At 46.1% G+C, this 16638-nt stretch overlaps 1 protein-coding gene across 1 annotated transcript in view; it reads left to right on the top strand.

Annotated features, from left to right (window-relative positions):
* LOC147606977 (alpha,alpha-trehalose-phosphate synthase [UDP-forming] 1-like) overlaps window positions 1-16638 on the top strand; it is a 119402-nt gene that overhangs the window by 87038 nt on the left and 15726 nt on the right. Inside the window, exons 7-15 of the mRNA XM_086791507.1 lie at window positions 1814-1902; window positions 6676-6724; window positions 7102-7202; window positions 7357-7544; window positions 7658-7775; window positions 8116-8295; window positions 8881-9003; window positions 9219-9306; window positions 9424-9554. Of these exons, the coding sequence (XP_086647633.1) occupies window positions 1814-1902; window positions 6676-6724; window positions 7102-7202; window positions 7357-7544; window positions 7658-7775; window positions 8116-8295; window positions 8881-9003; window positions 9219-9306; window positions 9424-9554 (1067 nt within the window). The remainder of the gene's footprint in view (window positions 1-1813; window positions 1903-6675; window positions 6725-7101; window positions 7203-7356; window positions 7545-7657; window positions 7776-8115; window positions 8296-8880; window positions 9004-9218; window positions 9307-9423; window positions 9555-16638) is intronic.

The following is a 16638-nucleotide window of genomic DNA, read 5'->3' on the forward strand; positions in this document are numbered from 1 at the left end:
GTATACTAGTGTCGCTAAATTATGAATGGTTTACAATATATATATATATATATATATATATATATATATATATATATATATATATATATATATATTTTATTATATATACATTATTTTAAAAAAGTGAATGTACTTGAAGTACTTATGCCGATGTGTACTTTACGTACTCGTATGCATACCGTACCGTGCCGCACCGTACCTAAAGTACGCAACCACTATGCACTGGTTGAGACAAGTGTAAAGCTCGGTAGCTTTGATGCAGGTGAGCCTTTTGATGCTACCATGTATAGCCAGGATGTGGGATGCCTTATATACTTGTGTTCGACACGGCCAGTCATAGCTTATGGTGTTTCCCTGTTGAGTAAGTTCATGCATAGCCCAGGGACAAAAGTTAAAACATTGGCAGGATGTCAAGCGTATCTCGAGAGGACATAAACTTATGTGTTGTTTGACTTTCAGCTATGCGCTTATAGTGATTTAGACTGGGTTGGTGACTACAATACACGATAGTCGACTAGTGGCTTTCGCTTTTTGTTGAGGAATTCTTCCATATCATAGTTTAGCAAAATGCAACCTGTAGTGGCGACTTCTTCATGTGATCCTGAGTACACAGCAGTCTTCACAGCCACGGTTGAGTGCATGAGGTTACTTGATGACCTCCATGCATGCCATCAATAGTGTGATACTCCCCTTCTTGTAGACAGTCAGAATGCTATGGCTATTGAGAAATCCGGTTTTTCATGCACGGACCAAGCACATCAAGGTAAACTAGCATTTTCATGAAGGTGACATTAGCCTCATCTATTTTCCATTAGAGGACAACATGGTAGATCTCTTCACCAAGGCGCTTCCTCGAGAGACGTTCGAAGCTTTCCGCAAAGCTTTGGGTTTGATTCCATTTGGGGATTGATCTACTTTGTACATGTACATTTCCACTAGAGGGGGATTTGTAGGAGATACACACATTAGTAGTGGATATGAATGTAGGAGTTATAGGTTTATTAGTGGTGCTAGGCACTAGGCACTTAGTTTATTTGGGGTTTCTATACCTTAGAGCCACTTGTATGCTTTATGGGTGACACATGGCACATTATACTTGGACTCCTTGGTCCTTAGATGTAGGTGGGCACCTTTTTACTTTTGTTGCTATGAGATTCTCTCTCACGACTCGATGTGAGAGCTTCCACCGCCAACCTCTCTCTCTCTTGGTTTTGTTGTATGACCATGTATGTGCTTGTAGCTGCAGGTGAAGGTTTCTCACTCTTCCAACACTTTTAACTTCCAGAGTCAGTAATTTTCCATTGAGGTTTCCCTTATTTTCAAAATTGGAGAACAGATTGTTTCTGGACTGAGATCTTCTTCGAATATTGATTGAAGACAACAGCAGCTAGCAAAGGAGGAAGCAGGCTGGGCTGCACTATATGCATGGTGGAAGATGGAGAGGGGGTGGGGTCTTTTTTGAAGATCGGTGGTTCCTTGGAGGTGGCCAACTAGCCTGGTCATCCCTGTACAGGGATGGTTATATTCACCAGTGGCTGACCACCAGCAGCAGCCAGCCAGCCAGCCTTGAGCAGCCCAATACTGCCATAGTACTGCTGCTGCTGCTGCCCCTTCCAAACCTGTTGCCAGGCCAGCCCTTGCACTAGTCCATGCATTTCTTTGATGCATGTGTTTTATTCATGGTTTTACTTGTTGATTAAAGTTTAATTTGGAAAGCATTATATATAACAGGGCTATGATTACCAGCATTGGCTAGTTGATTAAGAAGAGGCTCAGTTAAATTGATTGTTTTATTTCATATGACTGAGTACAGATCAACGCCTCACAAGTCAAGTCCATGAGATTGTGGGGAGAATCAATGGCCGTTTTGGAACTTTAACAACTGTGCCTATCCATCATCTTGTAAGTATCAAATGCCTTTCGCCTTACTTGCATAATTACAATGGCCTGTTTTTATCATTGTTCATGTTGGTTTTGATGTGCTGTGAATGGTGCATTTCTTGTGTTCTTTGTTTAATCACTATCACACTTACCCACCTATGCACAAAGGCAAAGGAGGTGGGGAAGAAGGAGAAAGGGGTGGGGGAGGAAGCAATGTAGCCATACGATCTACTTGGACTTTTACATTTTTATATAACCAACATAAATTTTATAATGAGAAAACTTCAATGAAACCCATACCTCAGCCTTTTATTGTGTGAATTTCAACCCAAGTTAGAGATTTTATTTCTTAAAGCACCTTCCATAAGACGATTTTACTATTGCATGCTACAATGGCTTTCCCTTGGAACCTAACAAGGTTTCCTAATGTTACTTCATGCTATATCAAGAAAGCAATGCACCTTAGACCTCACTCAGTCAATCTTGGCTTGGAGAAGCTCCACTAAGGTAACATGCACTGAGCACTGGCCATAGGAATAGGGGCCGGAGACAAGACTGAACACAAGAAAATCATGCAATAGAAGTTGTACAATGTGGACCAAAATGTGCTAGAAGGGTGCCTCCATAAGTTCTTGTAGGCTTGTAACTTGTACAAAACTTTTGAAATGAAATGAACACAGGTTTTCAATGAATTTTGACTGTTCTAATTCCCAAGGGGAGGTTCTTTATTCCCATAGGTGGACAATATATTTTTCAAGTGCTAAGGGGTGTGGGAGGTGATGTTGATGCCCAGCTGGCATCCAGGGTAGCACAATGCTGTGCCTCTAGGTGTTTACAGAAAAACGTCAATTGGATGCCAAGTAGGGGGGTCCCACCCCAAATCTGCACCACTTGTGCTAGTTGATCTAGGCACTAGAAGCGAAGTAGAACATCTCAATAGCCTCTGCAAAGTACTATAGATTCCCGTTTGAGGGGGCCTGATAGGCTGTAGTATCATCATCCACAAACTTCACATCCAAGAGCTCCTCCAAGGTGTGGATGAAGAAGCCGAGGTCCTTAAGACCGGTGCGCTTTGCTCACAGGAAGCTGCTCATTGCCTCTGTGGTGAAGAGGAGAAATGGAGCCAGGGAGCAGCCTTGGCACACCGAGCGGGAGATTGAAAAATGCTCCTCGCGAGCATGCTGAATGATGACTTTGTTGTGCACCGAAGAGTAGAGGGGTCCCATGAGGCCAAAAATTCCATCCGGAACGTGGTGCCCACCACAAAGCTCCAGTCAACCCGGTCATAGGCGTTCTCAAAGTCCAGAAGGAGAACTGCCATGGCGAGGTGGTCGCCCCTAAAAGGTGAGGTTATTATCCAGGATGCTCCTATCATGGATGAAGCCTGTTTGAGTGCCATGGATGAGATCTAGAAGGGGAGGCTGAAGGTGGAGGTTGATCACCTTAGGGAGGAGTTTGTAGTCCGTGCTGAGGAGGGTGATAGGGCTCCATTGTCATACCTCAAGCTTGTTGTTTCCCTCTTTGGGGATCAAATGAATGAGGCCCTCCACTAGTTGCTCCAGAAATGTTATGTACCTACCACTGACCCTTGGCTTTATTAAATCTGAACCCTAGTCATTTGAATCCGCCTACTTTCCCTAATCCGAGGGCTTCCCTAACCCTACTGGATTAGTCCCTTGGGTGAGCCCCTAACTCGGGGGGAGGTCAAGCTCACCCCTTTATTTGGTTTCTCTAATCTTGTTCATGCCTGTGTATTATGTGATCCTTGGGAGGAGTCTCTCATAGGGAGGGTACAGGTTTGTATGATCTTATTGAAGGTCGCCCTCATGAGATCCCAATCTTGCTGAAAGAGGGAGACCGGAAGCCCATCCTCGCCCGAGCACTTCCGGTGATTAAGAGCCTTCTCCAACTGGTTTGCTGGGATGGAGGAACTCAATGATCGCTTAAAATCACACGACATAACTGCTGGTAGCTATCGCCTCACCTGTTGACATGGCTACTCTTGAGATAATGGGGGTTCACCAAAGCAAGTGGTAATAGAAGTTTGGGGATACTGTGGACCCAAGCCACACGACACTCGCATAATCTAACAGGCCGCTTTTCGTATATATTGGCTATTTAAAGGGGATTTATCCTCTAGAACTAGCCGACTTGGACATATTCACCCATATATAAGCCAGCCTTCAACCCCCTCAATAATCATCTCATTCCTCAAGAGTTCATCAAGCATCTTGGTGAACATGTGCGCCTAAAAGCCTTAGGGTTTTTTCTTTTCCTCTAGTACCACAGGTCTTACATGGCATCATGATGCTCCTCAGTGGTTGAAATCACCTTACATATTGGGGTGATTCTATTCTCTTCCGGCTTATAGCTGTGATTGTTGTATGTTTTTCTCATACTTAATAGAAGTCTCTTTCTGAAAAAAAAAAGCCTTAGGGTTTTCTAGAGCATACAATCCATCCTTCAAGCACGTTGTGCTTTATTTTCTAGGCAGCATAGAAGATCCTCTCATCTTCATCCAGCATATGTTTATATCCTCAACAGATTGCATACGTGGCTTCATAGAGTCTTCTACCATGCTATTGGGTCAGCATATGGTTCAACCAACATTTGGTCATCCGTGTCTGTGTGTTTGGCAGTGCACAGTCATCATTCACATCATTGTGCAAGTTCTCCAAAGCAATACAAGCAAATACTCCTACTTGGTGGGGGGCGGGGGGGGGTGGGGGGGTGTGTAAACAGAAGGGCAACTGGACACGGAAAATCTTATCAATCATGAAAACTGAAAATACATATAAACATGCTAGACAAAAAGAGATGACAAATCTGCACAGTACACCACACTAGGGGCCAAAAGATGGGCTAACCCCCCCCCTTTATGGTTAGATTACCAAAAAGGAGTCTGCTTCCAAATACAACTTTACGGGTGCCGAGGGGTTCTCCACTGGCTAGCACCTCTCTCTTCCAATACAATATGAAAGCAAAACAAATACATATGAAGTGTTTCGCTGAAAATCCTCAGCATTAAAGGCACTTCTGGCATCAAGCACATGCAGGACAACTATGGACAGCCCATAGCACACCTGCATCAGCCCGGAACAACCTTGTGTCTTCACTTTCCTCATGTCTGGCTCACAGGGCAAGTCGACCAGCCATGGGAGGCTGTTTACAACAGTCAACCAGCCCTAAGCAGCCACATAAAGATGCGACCAGCAGCAGCACACAAACCTGCAAGCTCCAGGTCGGAAGGAAATTTGTCCAGATCGTCACAACCAGCTTCTCCTATCTATTTTTAATCCCTTGTCCAGCTTCTGCTCAAGCTGTAGAACCAGCCGGCTAGTAGTAGAAGACACACACAAAGAGTGGACTAGCTTCTCCCATGCACCCGATGAACTTCAGTCGCGATGGATGGCTATAGAAGCTTGCCAACAGGCTGAAAACCAGCCGACCAGCCCTCATGCACCACTGAAAAGCATGCGTGCCCCCCCCCCCCCCCCAATTTGGAGTTTTTCTCAATAATAGAGGCTCCCCGCCGGAAATAGCTCACTCATGTGCTTTTTAGGTCCAAAATGAGGCACCTACTTGAAGAAGGCCCAAATAATGTCCAGTGCCCATCTTTTGGCCGCCATGTGTATTAAATAAGTCCTGCTCAATGTGTACTCACTTATAAGTTGTCCGGTCACTTAGAAGTGAGTGTGAACCTGCACCAATAATTATTAGCATTTGAAAATGGCATTTTTAAAGGCATATTTGCATGAGCATTTTTGAAATGTCTGATTTGAAATGCGTTGCATGAAATGCTTGGATACTATGGTGGCGTGTGCCTATTGTGGAAGATCGGATGCCCTAATGCTCATAACGGTTCGCCATCAGAATCGTTACCTTGGGTGTCGTATCCATAGGGCTGTCAGTGACTGCAGTGATGGTGTTTGTGAAGGGTTTGCCACTGCTTCCCGTTAGGCTTCTCTGGGGCCTGATGGGGCTCTCCGCTTGTCGGTGGTGATGTTGATGGGGAGGCTGCGGGTTGTTGTTGTTGTTGTTGTTTTTTTTTTTTTTTTTTTTTTTTTGGGTTTGGGGGTGGGGGGGGGGGGTGTGGGTGGGGAAATGGGGGGGATTTCTTGCATGGATAGGCTGTTTGGCGGCACCATGAGTAGGCTAGGCACCAAGGTCTCTACTGTCCAGGTCCCGTATGGTGTGGCCGACAAACAAAACGTTGCTCAGGAAGTCCAGAGAAACTCTTTTTGCTGGAGGAAGTGGGAGCTGTCGAGCTGATTCGGGGAGGCGACGAGAACTCATATGGACGGGAGCCTAGTAGCCCTAGCAACGGCATTTGCTGTTGTAGGGGGGACTCTAGAACCTGGCCCAGGGAGCACCCTATCACCAGGAGGAGAGCATGATAGTCCTGTCCTTGGGGAGTCCGGGGAAGCAAACGGAGACCAGGAAATGTGTGACACCTTTATCATATGGCATCCTTGCATATGACTGAACAAAGCCACCACAGTGTTGCCCAGGATTATCACATACTTTCTCTGGCTTCTCGTGCATAGCAGCTTTTGATGAATTCACAGAGATTGGTCACAAATGTCTATTCTTGACAACATAGTGCCAAAAAAATTGTCCAGAACAGTTATTGTTGCCTTTGGGGATCTTTCCCTTATTATCAATTTTGTACGTGCAAGAGAAAGGATCTTAATGATGAATATTATGCTTGTAAGCACTTTGATCCCATAGTAAGAATTTGTTGTGGTGCTGAGCTGCACTGCTTACAACTTTCGTTGTCATGTGGCCTTGCAGGATCGGTCGCTTGATTTTCACAGGTTGTGTGCTCTCTACGCGGTCACAGGTTCTAACCAAAACTCTATTTTTCCATTTCTTGTTGTCACCTTTCAACCATACATGTGCTGCTTGTGGTTTTCTTGTTGTAAAGTTACATTAAGCTTAATTTGTGAGAGATGATCAACTCACTGGGACAACTTAAAGACCATTAAGGTTCAGCAATCCTGTGTGCCCATGGTTAAACAGCCAATTAGCTGTTGATATGCACGTTGAGCTTGGCAACCTGTTGACGTAACCTTCATGGTCTGTTGGGTGCACTGAAGACGGGCGCCCTACCGGTGGTGACGTTCATGACCTGTTGGGTGCTTTACTTGAGTTTGGTCTCTTCATTTAGAAAATTGTAATAATCTTATGCTCCAATTGTCATTTTTGGGTGTTTGGCAGATGTGGCCCTTGTTACATCTTTACGGGATGGTATGAACCTTGTGAGCTATGAATTTGTGGCCTGCCAAAACATGAAAAAAGGTGTCCTCATCTTGAGTGAGGTGAATATGAAAGGGTTTTCATTAAGTATTTTGTTTACTACAATATAGGCTTGTCAGACTGCTGGGGTGAGTTCAATAGCATGTCTGGTACTTTTGGGGTAACGTAGGCTCACAGTTGCACTCATACGACTTTGTGCATTTTCGTATCTTTCAGCTAGCTGGTGCAGCCCAATCACTAGGTGCTGGTGCTATACTTGTAAACCCTTGGAACATAAGCGATGTTGCTGTTGCAATAAAGGACGCTCTAGAAATGTCGGAAATTGATAGAGAGGAGTGCCATCGCCACAACTTCGAGCATGTGACCATGCATACTGCCCAGGTTTGGGCAGACACATTTGTAAGGTAAGCAGCTTCTAAAGGTCCATGTTGGTTGCATAGATTCGATTTTTCTTGCTAGAACAGTTTCATATATGAGAAGTGTCACATGTCGTCTACCTATCATAATTTGGTAGCAGTGAGTTGAACGATACAATTGTAGAGGCGGAGTTGCGAACTTTGCATATTCCTCCTAACTTACCTGTGGAAGAAGCGGTCACAAAATATCAACAAGCAAGAAACCGTTTGCTTATCCTGGTCAGTCTCATGTTAGTTTTATGATCTTGTGGCTTCTTTTTTATCTTATTTTGTCATACATAGATAATGTGTCCTTGTCGCCCGACTGCCTCATGCCTGCTGGTGGCTGCCCCTTTTTGATGGGTGCTGGCACCAGCTATTCAAAAGCGCCAGCGCTGGTGGACAGTGTTCAAATGCGCAAGTGGGTGACATCTGATCATCTTATATCAAAATTGAGACGCTAAAAAATTCCATCGATATCCAAATGACCTGATGTAGTGTGAAGCGCTTACAAGTTTAGCGCAAGCATGTGCTTGCTGCCTGTGAGTGTGTTACTGACATATGAAGCTGTGCATTTCAGGGATTCAATGCTACGATGACTACCCAAGTAGATGGACCTGGAAGGAGAGGCCCAGAACAGATCAGAGATATGAAGCTACGATTGCACCCTCACCTGCAGGATGTGTTTAAGGTTCTATGCAAGGATCCAAAGACGACCATAGTAATCTTGAGTGGCAGCGAAAGGAGTGTTCTTGATGAGGTGAGTGGTCATTCTTAGTTCAGAGTACTTCAATTCCTCGACAAGGATCTGTTCAGTTCATGCTTAAAGGGATGAGCAGGGGATCATGTCTCGGGAGATTATATTCTTTGAGTTCCTTGGATCAAGGGGAGCAAAGCCTGGTGTTTACACCCCATGCCATATGCGTTTGACCTTTTGGAGCCAGAGGTGCATTTTAGCCCCAAGCAGATGCTTGGATTGTCGGAGGAGACCTCAGGCTGTATGAGACAAACAGGAAGGGGATACTTTTCCTCCACTGCTGGAGGAAAGAGAGCTCAAATATTATGAGTGACACAATAATTGGGATATAAGCCTGCCCACATGGGCTTTTGCCCAATTGCATGGATCAATTAGGGGCACTTTTGATTAACAACTTTTTTCCTGTCACAAGTTGAATGTAATTTAGGCTTCGCTTGGAGTTTCGGGGTGGACATCATTTGTACGCAGCAGTTTTGGGCCACTCCAAAAGAGACTGATGTATCAAAGCTTAGCCAACCTTAATCCGACTTTTATAATAAGTGTAGTTAATGCCTACAATGATTTGACAAATGTAATTTGTTGTTGCAGGCGTTTGAAAAGTTTGACTTGTGGCTGGCTGCTGAAAACGGAATGTTTCTTCGACACACGCGTGGTGATTGGAAAACCACTATGCCTGAGCATTTGAACATGGATTGGATGGACAGTGTGCAGGTTTGTCACTGCCTCCTTTTGCCAAATCTCCTGGCAAACACCACCTCTCACAACCCAACCCAACCCAACCCAACCACCCCCACCCCCCCTCCCACCCAACAAAAAACATAACATAATATAACCAGCATCATCCTCTTGCTCCCATTCAATGATTTTTTTGCAGCTTCTTAGAGCTTGCTTTCACTTTTTGCCCTTCTAACATTCTTTTTTCACAGCTTGTTTTTGACTATTTTCGTGAAAGGACACCACGCTCTTACGTGGAAGCTCGAGAAACATCCTTGCTTTGGAACTATAAATATGCAGGTGTGCACATTTGCCAAAGCAGGTTGTCAATTGCACTGGATTTAACCTCTATACTTTGTTGATAACTGGTCTGTGATCTGTATATGAGCTAAGAGGTTTAATCCATGGAATGTCTAGACATTGAGTTTGGTAGAGTACAAGCGAGGGACATGCTGCAACACCTGTGGACTGGTCCGATCTCAAATGCTGCTGTTGATGTTGTGCAAGGTGGAAAGTCTGTTGAAGTTCGCCCTGTTGGTGTCTCAAAGGTAGCTTATGAATCAGATGCTGCCTTACTGTGCCATCTTATCAAAGATGGCTTCACTTCAACTAAGTTTAAACTTTCATATGACTAGATATTGCTTTACTTGTTTAAGGAGCAAGGGGTTGGGAGAGAGAATATGAATGTCTACGAAAGACCCAAAGGGTCTAAGAGACCAAAAATGATACATTTGATCCATAAGCAAACCAGATGTCAAAAACACATGAAAGTGAAAAAAAATCGTTTGCTAAAAGAAACAGGACCTGCATACTACAGGAGTCATGTATATGCAATGATATGGGCGGAGATCATTCTATGTTACCCTCCTCATAAATGGAGTATAGAGCATCAATGTTGACCTGTGGTGGTGTATCTCTATGGCACCGGAGTATGCCCCCTTATCTGGAGCTGGAGAGTGGAGGGTTTGGCCCTATGGAGACGAGAGCATCTTGCTCTCTCGAGGGATTGTGCTCTACACCCACTGCACATGGATCACAACTTTGGAGCTCCCACCAAAGATGCTCTTCTACAGAGATCACTCAAGTGGTATCAGAGCAAACAAAGCTCCAACCTATATCAAGAAAACCCTAACCCTAACCCTAAAAATCAAAAACCCTAAATCAGTAAATCAACACTAAAATCAGCCATAGCCTGAGTTGTATGGAAGAGAGAGAGAGAATGCCTCTTATCAATTTTGCCAATTTTATCTGATTTTTTATTTCCCCCAAATTATGCAGTGAAACCTTTCCTACACAAAAAAAAAAACAATGCAAGGCTGTAGATGATTACCGGGCACTCTTTATCTTGTCAACGGCTTAGTTGCCTCTCCCTCTTCACCCCTTCCTGGCCTCCTACATGTTGAATCGTCTCACGATTGATGAGGTGGCCCCCTTCAGTACCAAAAGCCACGCCTTTTTAACATTTATAAGCTAAATGTCTTTAAAAAAAAACATTAATACTATCAACCTTAGCCTTGTACATGGGCCTTCATAGAGCCAGGTAGGCAGCCAACACAACCCAAAAAAAAATGACCAGCCCGACTCTATATGAAAAACGGCCAGCATTATGAAGAAAAACGAACCCCCCCCCCCCCCCCCCCCCCCCCCCTGCATGTGCAAAAAACGACCCTGTCACCCTCTTCACTTGTGTGCATCAGCCCTCCCCTTTTTGCTTACGTTTGTGATGCACCAACAGCCCCCCTTCTACCTAGTGCGATACCCTTAGTCTGGTGGTTTCCTTCTTTTGCTCATGATGGTGGCTGCCCTTGCATACAGGTCTTGACCAACACTGATGGTCGACTCTTTTACAGATGACTCGTACAACCCGGCTGCCCCTGTTAATATCTTTTGACGGTGACTATTCCATCAAAGCACGCTACACACGTGTGATCTTTCCATCAAACTTTTATAGTTCACACCTCAAATTCAAGAGTCGCACCCTTACACTAAGGGATGTGCTGCTTGAGTTGCACCTATTCGGGCCCTATTTAACAAGGCCTTGTGTCTCAATGCAACACAACACAGCTTTCTGCTCTCAAGTGTCTTTACTTTCTGTATTAAGTCTCTATCTAGTCATGTCTCCTAAAATACTAATACAATAAGTGTAACGATTTAGCCCTCCTAGCTCTCTTTACATGATAAAACACATGCTCGGACACTGGACATGGTGATGAAAGCATGAGAACAGGGACTATTATGTTGGCACAAGGAAAAGCACCAGTTTTGGTCAAAAGGTAGGGAAAAGCAAAAAAGTCAGACTGAGTTGACCGCAAGCCAAGGGCACCATTGGAAAGAGGAGACTGAGCCTAACCAAAAAGTTGAAAGTTGCTTTTCCAAAAAGCACCTCTAGGACCAAAAGAAGAAGACCCTTGTTGAGCATCAATCGTGTGGAGGCTTTCAAGAGCAAGAAGACCCTTGCCATCAACCTCATCTTCATCACCCTCTCCTTCCACCTAGTGTGGAGCTACGCACCCATCACCACCGGCCTCTTCTCCTTGCGCGGCCGGACAGGCCGTTTGCTCTAGCCCCCGCCGACTGCTGGTGCCCCTGCTTGTTTTGCCGGCCTGCGCCCAACTCAGTCAAGTGCGCCGCCTCTCTTTGCGGTTTGCTGAGCCTCTCCACCATTGCTTAGCTTCCCAATGCCGGCTGTGTGTCAGAATATGCAGCAGAGATGATGACAAAATCTGAGAACACAAGAGCAAGTGCACTGCAGAAAAATACAGCAATGGAGAAAGAGAGAGAGAGAGGCGTGTAACTTTGCTCTATATACACAAGAAAATCCCGAATCTATGATACAATGAATGGGGGGCCATGTTTTATATGGTCCCATAAGTGCAGTCGGCCTGCAGTAGGGACAGCCGACAGCCTGCCGAAGTCCCACGACCAGCATCAGCTCCAGTCGGCCAGCCCTCACACGTGTGGAGTCGGCCAGCAGGTAGACCACGTCGGCCTGCAATAGACAACTACCTGGAGGCAGAAGACTCATTCGGCCACCATCTGGATCAGCCAGGAGCCAAAAACCAGCCTCCCACATCGGGTAAAAAATAGGAAAAAATATGGAGAGTGGGGAAAAATGAGAAAACACCTAATCCGGGCGGGCACACCCACAACAGAGGCCTTGGTGTAACTATATAGACAAGAGATGACTTCTAACACTGTGTGCCCTTCTCAGCTGCTCTGTGTTGCCTACAGCGGCTTGCTCCACCAAGCAACGCCGCTAGTGCCCACTTTTGACAACCGGTAGAAGCTTGGCAAGCAGCCCGTATATCCGCCTCCCAGTATAAGATCCCCACTGCCATCGGTGGCATGGTTGTTTCTCGTACGCGTACGAACCAGTTCGTACGTACGATTCGTACGGTACGATACCGTACGATATCGTACGGTACGATATGCAGATTCTGCCTGTTTTTAGCCGTTGCGCCGCTGCCAACTGCGCAGTTTTGTAGCCGTTTTTGCCCGTTGTTATAGCCGTTTTGTAGCCGTTTGCTGGCCGTTTTGGGCATGCTTTGTGGCCCATGTGTTTGCTTGGCCCATTGGACATGCTACATGCCCTTATAAAATGCCCACCCCCTAAGCTTCTCTCAAAGCTCTAGCCTCTCATTACTCTAGTGAGTTGTGACCATCAAGCCCCCCCCTCTCTTGAGTCTTGCTCAAGTGACCATCAAGCCCCCCTCTCTCTCTCTCTCTCTCTCTCTCTCTCTCTCTCTCTCTCAACTCTCAACTTTCAAGCCACTCTCCCCCCCATAGGCCCTCTCTCAAGCCTCTCTCTCTCTCAAGCCTTTGGGCTCTCTCTCTCTCAAGAGTCAAGACTCAAGCCTCACTCTCATTTTCTCAAGCCTCTCTCTCTCTCTCTCTCTCTCTCCCTCTCTCTCAAGCCTATCCATCTCTTGAATCTTCTAACTTCTCTCTCTCTATTACAATGACAAGGGAGAAGAATGAAGCCTTCAATGTGCATGCTATCCATGTAGAGAAAGCCGATGGAAAGTCCAAGTCATATAGGTGGACTTGTAAGTATTGTGGCAGACAATACACAAGTGGAGTTACTAGGCTTCTCCAACATGTTGGAAAGGTGGGGGGGCAAGTTGCGCCATGCAAGGAAGTCCCCCTTGCTATATCCGCGATGAGATCTTCAACAAGATCAAGGGTGGATTGGGTGCTCACTATGATAGTGGTAGAAGCTCAAGGGCGGATGATGAGGTCATTTCCCCGCCTTGTGATACATCCTCCCCCGCCGCCTCCATCGGTGCCACCTCCATCGGTGCCGCCTCCGCCTCCGCCTCCGCCTCCGCCTCCTCAAAGAGACAAAGGCTTGAGTCTCCCGTGAGGCAAGCCACTCTAGCCCAAGCCACCGGGGGGTTCTCTTCTTCTCTATCACATCTCCGAGAACGGCAACGGCTAGCGGATATAGAGATTGCACGCACCATTATTGAGTGCAATCTCTCATTCCATATGCTCAAGGTAGATCAATGGAAGTCAATGGTGAAAGCCATTGCAAATGTGGGCCCATGTGAAGGATGGACCTCACTTGATCATTGTACAATGTAGGTGAATGTGGATGCATTCAAGCTCACAGGGGGCACTCTTCAGAGTGTAAACAAAGTGCAGGATGAGGAGGAGGAGAGGATCTATGCAGAGATCTATCGAGAGCTCGAGTCGTTTGATCGACGACCTACTCGCACTCGTCGTGGGTGTGGAGGTAGTGGCAGAGGAGTGCAAGTAGGAAGCCGTGGATGCACGGTTCGTGGTGCTCCCAGGGACATAGTGCATACCTATGTGCGGCGTGGATCGGGTAGCTCCACACTCGCTCTTGCAGATGAGGATGCTCCCTTTGGCTTCTCACATGAGCTTAGAGAGCCCGAGTTCGATGATGAGGGCAACCTTCTTAGCGATGGCGACTTCGGCGAGGCCACTGATGTGTCCTCTTCTCATGAGGATGATTTCAGCGAGAGCTCTGATAGTGATGCCTTTGTCTAGTCTCTCCTTGGGCCTTGGCTCTAGCCTCTCTTTTTGTACTCGCGCCTAGCGCGCATGATCGCATCGCACCTCTATACTTTATGTACTTTTGTTTGTCACTTCAAACTTGTTTAGTTGTTTTTAATGATATTTTGGTTTGAAACAACTTCTCTAGACTCTACCCTTCCAAATTGAAAATGTCTATGTTTGTAGGTGTTCTTTAATTTAAAAAACCGTATTTTATCGTACCGTATCCCAAAATTTCATATCGTACCGAATATTCCCGTACGGTATCGTATATCGTATTTTCGTACCGTGACAACTATGATCGGTGGATTCATCTTGGTGTTCACTTTTTCGAGGAGCTTTTTGTGGTTTTACTTCAGCTTGGGCATTGAGTTTATTATTGGACATCATCTAGACTTGGGATTTGATTCAGATTCTGGATATTGGTACTAGGCCGATGAGAGACTCTTGTGGGTCATCCCCGTGGTGTGCTCAGCATGAGAGATCTTGTGCCTTGACATCGACTCCGACCCAGATTTCTACATCAACATATTTGATTTTGTATTCACTGATTGTATTGGTCCTAGCTTGAAAAGCCCATGGATTGTTCTTGAATAAATTCCTGAAAGGAGGTGGGGCCTGTTCCCCGCTCAGTGTGGTGTACTATGCAAGTTCCCTAATCCCTTTCCTCTCTTCCCCCTCTCTCTACATCTTTATCTCTTGGTTACGCGGTTGAATCTTTCACGGCACGCCCCGCTAGGCTTACAGTGGTATCGGAACAAGGATTTCTCTTGAGGAAATCTTTCTTGGCATGCAGAGCCATGCCAAGCGTAGAGGGAGACCAAGGGCCTAATGAAGGGAACAACTATGAGGCTGATCCAAGACTCGAGATTGGGAACCAAGGCTGATGATCCATTTCTCATGAGACCACGGTCATGTCGTCAGGTTGAGCACCAAGATTTGCAGCCGTTCGGAGAGTTTCTCCAAGACAAATTTCCTTGCTTGGAGAGCCAAGAAGGAACAGAACCATAGAAGGGCTCGTATGTTTGAAGTTTTCATCAAGGATCAAGCAGAGTTGAAGCTGCTAAAGCTTATCTTTGGGCCAAAGGAGTCTCTATTGCAGAAAGATCTAGAGCTACCCGTTACGCCTCTCGTGTAGGAGACAGGGAGGCTATCCCTAGGTCCATTCTCTTGGATGCAACATCATCGGGTCAAGTAAGGGAAAAGAAGGTAGAGGAGCCTTCAACAACCGGCAAATTGGAATTTAAGCCGGGAGAACAGAGCGTCAAGTTCGATGCCTTTTATGGAAAGCGGGGCACCCAAAAAACCTTATCCTTTGTCACAACCCAGTGTTTTTCTATTGACATTATGCAAGTGTGCACGGGAACATGGTGGACAGTGTGAATGGCACCAGTTTAGGGCAATAACTTCATGGACAGATCGGTTCAGCTATTGGGGTCAAAGATGATTCTAGGCATTTAATAAAGTCCTTTTGCAACCCCATGTGGGGGGGAAAGGGACAAAGGTTTAAAACCTTTAAAAGGAAGGGGCTGGCGGCTGCAGAGAGAGAGAGAGGCTTCTTTCTTGGTTAAAAGCAGGGGGGGTGCGCAGAACAACACATGGGGGCTCTCTCTCTCTCTCTCTCTCTCCTGCTAGGGTCGGCTACAACTACATGCGTGAGTGTTTTTCTCATGAGGTGGCTGTCGGCTACAGGTACAAGCCTTCTTCTTCTTTCTCATGAGGGGGCTGGCGGGCTGGGCTGCAGGAAAAGGAGAGCTGAGCAGGGAGCCTAGAGTCCAGCTGGTCCAGCTGGACGACAGGTTCATCCACGGGCTTCACTCTCCCTCTCTTGCTAAAAGTCGGGTAGCAGCACACACAGGGCCCTTTCTTTTATGCAACAGACCGGCGGGCTGAACTGCCATCTCTCTCTCTCTCTCTCTCCCCCTTGCTAGGAGGCGGGGCTGGATTGAGCACGCTTTCTCTCTCTTTGAGAACTGGCAGGGCCGGACAGCAGGGAGCTTTGGATTGGACAGTAGCCTTGCCCATGCGCTTCTCTCTTTCTCTCTTAGAGACATTAATATATCATTTCATTTCATTTCTCTCTCTCTCTCTCTCTCTCTCTCGGGAGGAGGGGCTTGGTAGGTTGGAGAGTCGATTCGAGGGACTGTTTATGGGCTGTTTTGGTTGGCTGCAAGTATAGGTCACTTGGATGTGTTTCCTGGCATGGAAGAGATGCAAGTTCACATGGGTGCATGTTCATAGAGCAGATTGCTTTCTTCTCGCTTGAAAGGAACAGAGGGACCTATAGTTGTGGTCATATCTATGTTTCTAGATGTTTCATGAGGAAACAGGTCATTGGATGTATGCCGTTGTTGGCACTGTCTTTGAATGGTGCTGTGTATGGTTCTGTGTGTGGAAACAGGACAAAGGTTTCAAGGGGAAACAGGCCTAAGGGTTTCACGTGGAAACATGTCATAGGAGTCTTGAGGAAACATGTTTTTGGCTTCTCTAGGAGATAGGTCGCATGCAGGCAGTTGATACAGGGATTGACACATGTTTTGTATAGCCTTGCTGCTGACTGGACAGGGGTCGGGGAATCCATGGCTGAGATGGATAGTACCCTTGGAAGGCGGA

Source organism: Cibotium barometz, chromosome 56 (genome assembly GCF_041138505.1).
Source record: "Cibotium barometz isolate CiBa-2024 chromosome 56, ASM4113850v1, whole genome shotgun sequence".
Classification (NCBI taxonomy): domain Eukaryota; kingdom Viridiplantae; phylum Streptophyta; class Polypodiopsida; order Cyatheales; family Cibotiaceae; genus Cibotium; species Cibotium barometz.